The sequence below is a fragment of the Anastrepha obliqua genome, chromosome 5, assembly GCF_027943255.1.
Source record: "Anastrepha obliqua isolate idAnaObli1 chromosome 5, idAnaObli1_1.0, whole genome shotgun sequence".
NCBI lineage: Eukaryota > Metazoa > Arthropoda > Insecta > Diptera > Tephritidae > Anastrepha > Anastrepha obliqua.
In genome coordinates, this window is record NC_072896.1 from 117848588 (window position 1) to 117860594 (window position 12007).

At 36.7% G+C, this 12007-nt stretch overlaps 2 protein-coding genes across 2 annotated transcripts; one reads left to right on the top strand and one right to left on the bottom strand.

Annotated features, from left to right (window-relative positions):
* Nucleotides 1-3140: 3140 nt before the first annotated feature.
* Nucleotides 3141-5427, top strand: LOC129247464 (protein disulfide-isomerase A6 homolog). Its single transcript, XM_054886597.1, has 3 exons — nt 3141-3432; nt 3518-4167; nt 4259-5427. The coding sequence occupies exons 1-3, from the start codon at nt 3417-3419 to the stop codon at nt 4898-4900; spliced, it is 1308 nt and encodes a 435-aa protein (XP_054742572.1). The 5' UTR covers nt 3141-3416; the 3' UTR covers nt 4901-5427.
* A 648-nt stretch (nt 5428-6075) lies between these two features.
* On the bottom strand, nt 6076-7848 carry LOC129247465 (uncharacterized). The gene is made up of 2 exons (XM_054886598.1): nt 7653-7848; nt 6076-7588 (listed from the first exon to the last, which is right to left on the bottom strand). The coding sequence occupies exons 1-2, from the start codon at nt 7690-7692 to the stop codon at nt 7245-7247; spliced, it is 384 nt and encodes a 127-aa protein (XP_054742573.1). The 5' UTR covers nt 7693-7848; the 3' UTR covers nt 6076-7244.
* Between the last annotated feature and the right edge of the window lie 4159 nt (nt 7849-12007).

Sequence of the window (12007 nt, forward strand, 5' to 3'; positions counted from 1 at the left end):
GAAACAGACGCTTCTGGATTTTTTTCAAAACTTCCGATTTCAGAAAACAGACGGACTTGTGCCCATCCTTGTCTGGCATCACCAGGCTAGCCTCTTAAACATGGAGGACCCTTCTGAAGTATCTAAGTATTAGTTGGAGAATTATGGCAATAATTTCTACGATTTCGATTATTTTCTTCAAACGACTATCATCCTCATTCGCCAATCGCCCATCAAGTAAAATACTAACTGGAGGAAATCGATGTTGATGCTTTTGTCAATAAAGTATTCATACTTTTCATGTGTCAAGCATACATAGAATATCCAGTACTTCAAAAATTGTACTCATTGGTGTGTAATTGAAAGAAGCCCACATTTTTGCAAAACAAATCCTCCATTTTCAAGCAACAAACACATACGACTCAATAAGTCCGTACAGAGGTGCAGACATGTTTGCCCCATTTGCTGTCAATAATTACATACAAATTATAAAATATTGTTTCTTAACAAAATAATTTACAATAATTCTTGTAAGCTTAGCAAAGCTAGCAATCGTAGTCATCTCCAAGCTGGTCCATTTGAAAAGAACTCCCATTAAGGGGTTAGGTGGGTTACAGAGGTTCAAAAAAAGGGTATTTTTACTATTTTTTTTTTAATACATACAATCATATATTTTATTTAAACAATTCAGCATATCAAAGATACATATTTAAATAGTATTTTGTGAAATTTTTATTTAAAAATTCCGAAAACTCAGCCATTAGTATCTCATCTCCCTTAACGTCTCACAAAAAAATGCTCTTGCCGTGGACAGCATAACTCATTATTGGTTCATCTAAAATCAAAAAACCAAAAATATTTCGTTAGTACATGGATGAATCTCGTTACTGGACGAAGGAAAAAAAAATTTAATTTGAATTTTTGACAGACTTTGAACAAAAAAACACATTTTTTTGTCAAATTTTCGTCATGTGTTGGCTCGAAAAAATTAGTTGTAATAAAAAAAAAAAAATCCTTCGTTCAATAACTTGATAATGTTATTCCAAAGATGTGTGCAAAATTTGAACAAAATCGCTTCATAACTTTTCGAGAAATCGTGTCCACCGACTTAAAAAATCGAGTTTTCAGATAAACGCGTTTAAAAACGAAACGCTGCACTGACATGGCCTGATGGGCGGAACTTCTGAAGGGTCTATCTCGTAGAATTTTACTCGGATCAATTTGAAATTTTAGGAGAATATTTTAAACATATTATTATTTAATAAGACAAAAAAAAATCGATTTTTTGAAATTTTCAAACCCACCTAACCCCTTAACGAATTCTAATCGGTTAAACTTCACACTTAATTACTTTTTACTGTTAACTGCTTTGTTCGCTCTCACAGCAATCGATTCCCACTTGCATAGTAACTGCAGGCGATGCTTATGATCTTTGGTGTTAACTGCACTGGCTCTCACAGCAGCCGACTCACACTTGCATTGTAACTGCAAGCGATGGTTAGAGTCGTATGTGTATGATGTTCGCTAGTTGGACAGCAGAGAGCAGGTTCGTTTACGTAGGTAGTTATTTCTGCTTAACTTACATACATACATACATACTTTAAGGCAAATGCAATAAGAAACACAAATCGTTCAAATGAAAAGAATTAAATATTAATTCCCGACCCTCACGTAAACAAAAATACGTCTCATCTTATTTTCTGCCTTCTCGAACCCTCTTCCAAATAGTCACCAGAGAACAGTCACAGCTCATTGAAAACCTTCATAATTTCAGCATGTGCTTGCCTCACTGTTTCACCCTAGACTGTAAGGCAACAACCAAAAAACCATTCATACTGCAGTTTGGGCGCTACTGTTGCAATATGAGTAGAGAAGACATAAACCAGCCATATGAATATGAACTACAAAAAACAGGATTATGCATGTCAAAGGGAAAAATATTTTCCCCTGAGCCAGTATGCCGTAGAACGTCGTATACTTTTGAGCAACAGAAGAGCATAGAAAACGAAAAGTGCTCATTTAGCACTGATAAATCAAAACGGGCACAGAAAAGGGATTCTATAGTAAATATAATAAAAGGTTGATAATATTTTGTTGACTTATTGTTTCCCGTAGGTTTACTCTAAGTCCAGCGATTTTCTCGTTTGAAAATTAAAAACTAATCTATACAGGAAATTATAAATCCACATATGTGCTTATAAATAATATATATAAATGTAGCTTTTAAAATAAGTTTAATAACTCCTCAGGGTATGAAATCTTCAAAAGCAAGTTCCTTTATGCAAAGGTGCGTACTACTCATGCTAATCAATTTAGGGTAGGGTAAGGGTCACCAAATAATTTAAGCTGTTTGGGAAGATCCATCGCAACGCAGTACTAACCGCGCTCCGAGTTTACTTATTATGTTGCTAAGAGTTTGTGTAATGATCGCTACATTATACCCATTTCGTTCCTCTTACTATCCCGCAACAATTGGCAGAATTGAGTTCAGTATATTGCATTACCTCGACCTCGACATACTTAACACATGTCGGGCCTGCGCAGGTACCCCCTATTCACGTGTCCTCTTAAATATACTCACCTAATACCCCTCTCCTTTTGGAACCTCCCTGTCGAAACATTACATTTCTTGGACCTACTTCGAATTCGCTGTGCCCAGCAGGGAGTGATAAACTTTACAACAACAACAAATATTGCGCCTTCCCCAGGGCTGAGACTTCAGCTCAGAAAATCAACAAAAAGAAAGAGAAAGAATAAGCTAAAGTAATTAGAAAACCAATATAATGAAATAAATCGCGAACACATGCATTTACACGTATATACATTTGCACACCAAAATTTGTTTATTTTCTGTACTGATGTCACTCAAAATTCAAATTCACTAAAATCAAAGCAGGGGTTTTCGTACGGCGCTATCTTCTATTTCTCCATATTGTAGTATTAGTATTTAGAACTTTACGAGCACGCTCTTTAAAATATTCATGCTTACTTATCCGATTTCGTAGTATGAAAAAGTACGTATTCTGATATTCAATGTAATTCAGTGATTTTAAAAATGTCGCACAACGACAACACTGTCGGAGCGTGTAGTACTAAAAATTAGCCAATCAGAAACAAACAGATGTCAGAGAAGAGCAATGTTTGAGAGTGACAGCAGTATTTAAGAAAATCCGTGTCATTATTGACTGGGAGAAGAAAGAATCAAGTAAAAATAATCTTAGGCGTGCGGCAATTATTAAGTAAAATTTGGAAATATCGGGTATTTGCACAAGAAAAATTACTTGTTAGTTCTCAAGCACAAAGTCTTCCTTGATAAACACATAATAGATATTTAATTTAGTATAAATATAGTTTCCTTTGTTCGGATTCCGCTTGAGCGGTCTAGAAAAGTCTGTACAAATTACATACATATATCGACAAAAATAAAATCAACTAAAATGAAATTAATGCTTTGTAAGTTTGAAACATTTAATATTGAGATTTACTATTTTCCATCAGCTAACATGATTTCAATATATTCACGCCTTTATCTTTACAGCTGCGGTTTTACTAATCGCTTTGGCCACAGTGCCGCTGCCGGCTTCCGCTTTATATTCGCCAAGCGATGACGTGGTGGAATTAACGCCCTCCAACTTCGATCGCCTCGTAACCGGCGACGATGCTATTTGGGTTGTTGAATTCTTTGCACCGTGGTGCGGTCACTGCAAATCGCTAGTGCCAGAATACAAGAAATTGGCTAAAGCTCTAAAGGGCGTTGTTAAAGTTGGTTCAGTCAACGCTGATGAGCATCGCACACTTGGCGGTCAATATGATGTTAAGGGTTTCCCAACTATCAAAATTTTCGGTGCTAACAAGCGATCGCCTATTAGTTATAGCGGCCAACGCACCGCTAAAGCTATTGCGGAGGCGGCACTTGCCGAGGCCAAAAAGAAGGTGCAAGATGTGCTCGGCGGAGGCGGCGGCAGTAGTAGCAGTGGTAGCGGCGCTGATGCCGTCATTGAGTTGACTGATGACAACTTCGACAAACTGGTTTTGGATTCAGATGATGTTTGGTTGGTTGAATTCTTTGCGCCATGGTGTGGTCATTGCAAGAATTTGGCACCCGAATGGGCTAAGGCTGCCAAGGAGCTGAAGGGTAAAGTGAAGTTGGGCGCATTGGATGCTACCGTGCATCAGAGCAAGGCTTCAGTAAGTGGCAACCTGTTTTTAGATAAATTTTTGTAATTTAAGACTTTTTCGTTTGATGTCTACTAAATGCCTTTACCTTACTCTTTCATAGGAATATGGTATTCGCGGTTATCCCACCATAAAATTCTTCCCTGCGGGCAAGAAGAGCAGCAGTGACGCCACAGAGTATGATGGTGGTCGCACAGCATCTGATATCGTCAGCTGGGCACTCGATAAGCACGTCGACAGTGTACCCGCTCCCAAATTATCGGAAATTGTTGATGAAAAATCCTTCGATGAAGCCTGTGAGGGTAAACCACTTTGCGTGGTCTCGGTGCTGCCACATATTCTCGACTGTGATGCTAAGTGCCGCAACAAATTCCTTGATACACTCCGTGAATTGGGCGAAAAGTACAAACAGAAATTATGGGGTTGGGCCTGGGCTGAGGGTGGTGCACAAAGCAAACTTGAAGAATCTTTAGAAATTGGCGGTTTCGGCTACCCAGCTATGGCTGTAGTGAATTTCAAGAAAATGAAGTTCTCAGTGCTGAAAGGCTCGTTCTCCAAGGATGGCATCAATGAGTTCTTGCGCGATATATCCTATGGACGTGGACACACTGCACCGGTGCGTGGCGCCAGGAAACCAGCAATCGAAACTGTGCAGCCATGGGACGGCAAGGATGGTCAATTGCCAGCAGAAGAGGATATTGACTTGTCGGATGTAGATTTGGATAACGAGAAGGATGAGCTTTAAATCCATATATAAATGTGGATATGCCAAAATACTTAGATTTATCGATCAATGAAAAGAAAATCGGTATGTGAACGTAACGGATTGAATAGAGCGGAACAAACATGAAACCACCAAAGTCAACAAACTTCAGTTCAAGTTCAAACCTTTTTCTACACTATCTACTTATTATTTGAGTGCGACAGTATTTTAAATTGTCGCGCCCAAAGGGATTCTTAAAAATATGCCATTGCATTTACCTATCTACCTACATACATACAAGTGTAGATATACCTATGTACATGTGTAACAAGTGGCTATAGTACTCACGTGTTGCAACTTAGTAAATAATCAGGTTCCACACAATTTTAAATTTAGTTCTGTACTATTTTTAAATAACCTAAAAGTAGTTTTACGTTATATTTATATACATACATATATATAAATGCTAAACCGAATTAATTGTGAATTAATATTTTTTCTATTTCAAATTTGTGTGCTCAATGTATGCCCTTGTAAATGAATTAAAAGTACCATCTAAACCTATTGAATATTTTGTTTTAAATAGTATTTTTTTTAAATTGCAGTTTAAATGGATATGGGTAGCACAGGGAATAGTAGTATACACAGTCAGTGTTAGTTGTTGTTTTTGTATCATTAACATTCTCCATAAATGTTAAGAGAATGCTGCTGAAGTGACACTCCTTGCCCTGTTATAAATCCGGGTTGTTCTTGTAGCAACATAAACATTCCCCATATACGGGGAATGCTGTTGAAGCGACAGTCCTTGGCCGGATATAAATCCCGATCGTTCCGGTAAGGTAGAACCGACTGTCGCTTGCTTTAGTTTCACTGCGGATGGTCGAGCATTAATTAATGGACTACCGGCTTTCTGTTTATTTTTATTTATACTTACATATATATGCATACCTCTCTCGATTTCGTCAACTTGCTACATACAGTCATAGGCTGATGCGTTAGTCTGCACGGGCACAAAATAGATATTCATTTTTTCATTCGCCTCATTTATTTGACAAAAAAATTCTTTGCCATTACAACGTGAGTTTGATCTGTGCCTGCGATTTATGCTGACACGTCATGCATAGCAAAACCATTCGCGCTCGTTAAGGTAAAAAAAAAATTAAGAAAACAAATGTTAATAGTAAAAGAGGAAAGTACGAAAAATGGTACGGTATTTATTTATCATAAAAGTTCATATAAAAAATGCTATAAAAATACCCACTTTGAATGCGTCATTATAAACAATCACTACACTGTATATTGTATATGTTAATAGATTTATATAATATATATATATAGATTTTGTATGTTTGTAAATTCATAAAAATGCAAATGTATAAAAAGTGCTTGACGAATTGGCAATGTCATTTGAGCTTTACTTTTTCGGTTTAGTTTTTTTTTTTTTTTTTGTTGCTTAAAATGTACTTATAAAAACTTACAACAAAAGGGAATTAAGGATCTACGTTTATAGTTGTACATAATTCTACTTACATAAACTTATAATATTCACTACAAATTACTATTGGATGTTGATACTGGCTGATGAAATATTTTGCCCCAGCGACAAAATGGCATTTGTGATGATTGGCGAACAACTTTATCTCAATTTTCTTATATACCCTTTGAGATTCCTCTTTTTTTATTCGAGTAGGCGCAGGGTTGAAGCGGTACTATGCATAAACCTTAAACGTATTTAAACATTTACCACTAATATCCTTTGATATTATATTGGGCTTGTTTTGTTCGAAAATATATTTTGTGCTGAGTTTAAGTACGCTTATTTCTTTCACACAACCTGGAGTGTTTTAAAATTATTAATTTTTTTTTTTTTTTTTTGTTTTTTTTTGTATTTAAATTGTCTTAAATGCATTTATATATAAAATTGAGTTAGCAGCATCAGTGTAGAAGTAGGCAAGATTAGTCTATTGCTTTATGCAAAAACAATACGAATGCAAACGCTATTCAATGAGGTCCAGCGCAATCCACAACTGGCAGTGAACAAATTTTCACCAGAATATAAAAAAAAAAAAAAAAATAGGTGAGGCATGAAAACATAAGTACTATTTGCTTGTAAAATTGATGACGCACCACCAGGTATCGTGTGGTGGTAACTGAGCTTATTCTTGGAAGTGCATTACCAACCAATCATTTATCAAAACTATATGTAAAAGAAAATCATATTACAAAACCTTAACCACATTTTGTTGTAAAAATATTTTAGTTATAAAAATTCTAAGAAAAGTAGAAAATATTTTTTATAGTCTTTCGAGTTGCTTCATATTCTTCAAAACGCTTAATACCAGCGTTTTTATACAAATGACCTCCCACAGCGTTCCGTTTGGCCCTCTCAGTGTTTTTGATCGACCGGAAAATTTTCTATAGATTGTATGGAACGTGAAGTGGCTGATGTGGTCGATGATACGTCCATAAAGCGATATTTTTTCTCATCGCGACACAAAAATGGGTAACACATAATGCCATAGTAGAATGCCAAACAGGCCAATATAATAAGGAATATTATCGAGATTATACCGAAAGTTGAGAAACCCGACTTTTTGTCCAAATATTCTTTGGGCGTTTGTGGTTGCTCAGTTGTCACCGGTGGCGCTGGTTGATAGCCACCATAGTAGCTACGGCGTCCTGCAGAATTGCTTGGACGACCCGCATGCAGCGTTGAAAAATGGCAGGTAGCTAGAGGCATATGAAAAGAATTTAGTTGTGGTGAGGTTGGCTAATTGTATTTGATAGGACTCACCAATTACGAGCAAAGCAATCAAAAAAGCACTTTTACACATATTGAATGTTTATGGTTTAAGTCTAATCTGCCGCACTTGTTGATATTTTCACGGTGAACAATTTTATTCACTTCTACACAATTCCTTTTCGCTCACTTATGTATTTGTTACAATCACTGCTGCTGCTGCTGCTTCTGCTTCTGCTTCTGCTTCTTCGTTCAAGGCAAACGCGTTTGTGACAAATGACGTTGCCAATAAGAGAAATACTGCTAAATATAAAATGCTGCCATTTGAGCGGAAAAAATATGTTGAAACAAATTCTCCACATCCTCAGTACATACCTTAAAAACAGGCGAAGATTCTGATGTGACAGGCAAGCAATGTTCTGCGCACGACCGATGTCAGGGTGCATCTATAAGGGTGATGGCACCAGAGCAACAACATTTACTTACCCTATTTTTCGTTTAAATAATTTCGTGTACCAATTTTCAAATTTTTCATGAAAATGTAAGTAAACAAAAGCAACAACAAATTAAGCAAGAATCCAAACAAATCAGCTGTTCTAGTGCCACCACCATGAAAACATTCACCTAAACCCATGTCAAATGCAAGAAAAAGTTCCCGAATCATTGACGGTAGCATAGTAAACCATATCGAAGCGATTCTAATTAATTATTGACTATAATTCAAAGTGAAATAAGAAGTTTAGTAAGCGTTTCAAGGGATTACCATATTGAATGAAAACAATGTAAATGATAAAAGCTAGGCAATGAAAGTGTTTAACAGCAGTATTGTGGTTATTGTTTTAGCAGCATAAATATTCCCCATATACGAGGAATGCTGCTAAAGTGACACTTCTTGGCCGGATATAAATCCGGATCTTACCGATTACGTAGAACCGACTGTCGTGGGAACGAACAGCAGTTTTCTCAATGGCTTGTTAATATTGCCTTTATAGCCGGTAGTAACTTAACCGCCGTAGCCGAATGGGTTGGTGCGTGACTACCATTCAGAATCAAGATAGAACGTAGGTTCGAATCTCGGTGAAATACCACAATTAAGAAAAGGTTTTGTCTAATAGCGGTTGCCTCTCGGCAGGCAATGGCAGACCTTCGAGTGTATTTCTGACATAAAAAAGAGGTTGTCTGTAAAGTCGGTTTACTGACGATAGTTAGAATAGTGACTGACGAGAGTATAGAAAATACTGATTCAATGGTTGCATTTTTCAAAAGAAAATTTTAATTTTATTTGTTTGATAGATATTTTGTATGGAAATAAAGAATGAGGTAACATTAACATAACATAATATACTTTAACATAACATAACATAACATAACATAACATAACATAACATAACATAACATAACATAACATAACATAACATAACATAACATAACATAACATAACATAACATAACATAACATAACATAACATAACATAACATAACATAACATAACATAACATAACATAACATAACATAACATAACATAACATAACATAACATAACATAACATAACATAACATAACATAACATAACATAACATAACATAACATAACATAACATAACATAACATAACACAACATAACATAACATAACATAACATAACATAATATATCATAACATAACATAACATGCTGTTCAAGCAAGGTAACGACGCATTTTTTGGTGCGTGCAGCCGGCTACATAGAATTATAAGACGTTATCACGTCAAAAAATAATAATACCATTAAAACAACAGATATTATTAACAAACTTGGTTTTATTTTAAATTCTTCAAGTAAATCAAATTAATAATAATCAATAAGAAGGCATATGCAAATACAAATACGTGAATTTATATATGTAACATACATATGCGCATATACATATGGTTTTGTTGTTTTGGTTTTTTATTTGATTTTTTAATTCAAAGTTAAGTATAATTCATTTACAATTTCAATTATTTCAGCAATAACGATATTTAGTTTATTGTTAAAATTAATGTTACTATGCAGCCCTGGATAGAGTACAGCACAGATAAATTTTCCGTTTAGTCGCCTTTTCAAACAGCTCAGCCACACAATTCGTTGCGTCCACGTCCACGGCTAGAAATCGACTGCCTGCCAGTTATGTTCACTCTCTCTCGTACTCCTCGTTCCCACATTCGGCCATTCTGTACTACTCATCTGCCTCAGATGAGCTACCGTCTTCTGTTTCCCCATTCTCACTAAAGTCGGATAGTTCGCTTTCTTGCACCCATGCTTTCATCTTATCCGCACTTGTTGTTGTTGAAACGGGTCCCTCTCCATCTCCCATCTTCTCAACTTTATAACGGTCAAACCCCTTCGATGCTACTACTCTGTACGGACCCAAAAACTTCGGTTTGATTTTAAGGCCGACTCCGAACTGCGTGCGTTCGATCGCCACAAGATCATTTATTTTGTAAACCGTTGCCGCCTTACGTTTTCGATTGAATTGCTTTCGGTTTTCTTCTTGAATTTTACATATGGCCTTCTTTGCGTTCTCACGTGCTTCTTCTCTAACTTTGTTGAACCCATCAATCCAATCCTCCTCTACCAATTGCATAATTTTCTCTTCGTTTTTAGTTCTCATCTTAACTCCCACCAACAGTTCGAACGGCGTTGATTGAATAGCTCGGTGAAACGTGTTATTTAATACCCTTTGTAGAACAGGCACTTGTTGAAACCATTTATCTAATTTGTCTACGCAGAGCTTCGTTAGTACAGATATGATCGTTGAGTTCAGCCTCTCCACCTGACCGTTACCTCTGGGAACTCCGGCAGTAATGTGCACAAGCTTTATACCGTGATCCTCGCAGTAACATCTAAATACGTTTGAAATAAAAGCGCCGCCACGATCTGCGATTACTCGGTTGGGGTAACCAAACGTATCTGCCACTATTTCAAACTTTTTGACAACTTCCTCGACGTTGAGTGTTTTGGTTGGAAAAAGCCAACAAAATTTTGTAAAACTATCTATCATTGCGAAAATATACCGATACCCCTTCGCTGTTGTAGATAAAGGGCCTAAATGGTCAATGTGGAAAGTTTCTAGTGGTTGTTCCCCTTTCGGTATGGGATTGAGAAAATACTCTTTTTTTCCATGTTTTCTCCCTGCTAAGATGCATTTCACACAGGAAGCGATGCACGAATCGATTCTTTTGGCTACGTTAGGTATAAAATACTCACGCTCAATTTTTTCTTTGGTCTTTTGGTGGTGAAAGTGGCCATCTTCATGCGCTGTCCTAACAATGGTATTTTTCAACTGCTCTGGAACGACATATAAGAAAGAATTATTTACATTTTTATACAAAATTCCATGTTGGACTACATAGTCTTTATATGGTCCATGTTTCAATGCTTCAATTATAGCACATATCTTTTCGTCTTTTAATTGCGCTTGACGTAACCGAATTGATATGCTGTCTGTTTGCGCGCAAAGGGCTACTGGATTTCGGCTGAGAGCGTCAGCATGTCTCATTCTGGTACCGGAGCGATGTTCAACCTCGTATTGATAATCTTCCAGTAAAAGGGCCCAACGTGCAATGCGAGTAACCAAGTCCTTTTTCTTTAAGGTAAGAGCAAAAGCTTTACAGTCAGTTACCAATTTGAAAAAGTGTCCTAGTAGATAAGTGCGAAATTTTTTAACCGCTTGAACCACTGCTAACACCTCTAATTCGTAGCTTGAATACTTCGCTTCAACGTCGCTTGTTTTTCTGCTCATAAAATATACCGGATGTAACTCCTCGTCCTCGCAGCTCTTCTGCATCAACACTGCGCCGTATCCGTGCTGACTTGCATCTGTATGTAGTTCGGTGTACTGACCGTATTCAAAAATCTTCAAAATTGGAGGATTCACTAATTTCATTTTAAGCTCATTAAAAGCGTAGGTTTCATTTTCCCCAAAATTAAATTTTATCCCGTTTCTTAAAAGTTGGCTTAATGGTCTCGCTATAACTGCGTAATCTGGGATAAATTTACGAAAATACCCCGTAAGTCCCAGAAAACTCTGCACCTGCTTTGTAGTTCGCGGCTGTGGGAAATTCATAACGGCCTTGATTTTGTATGGTGAAGGAGAAATCTTACCTGCCTTCACAAGGTGGCCCAAATACTCGACTTCAGCCTTTAAAAACTGACACTTTGACCATTTAATCGACATACCATTTTCCTCGGCGCATTTTAAAACCATCTTCAACCGCTGCAAACCTTCATCTCTTGTCTTAGCGGGTATAATTAAATCGTCGATGTAAACGATAACGATATTTTCATTTATTAATTTCCTGAAAACGTAGTTTATATAACGTTGGAATACGCTGGGCGAATTACATAACCCAAAGGGCACGCGCTGAAATTCGTACTGCCCCTTTTGCGTAAC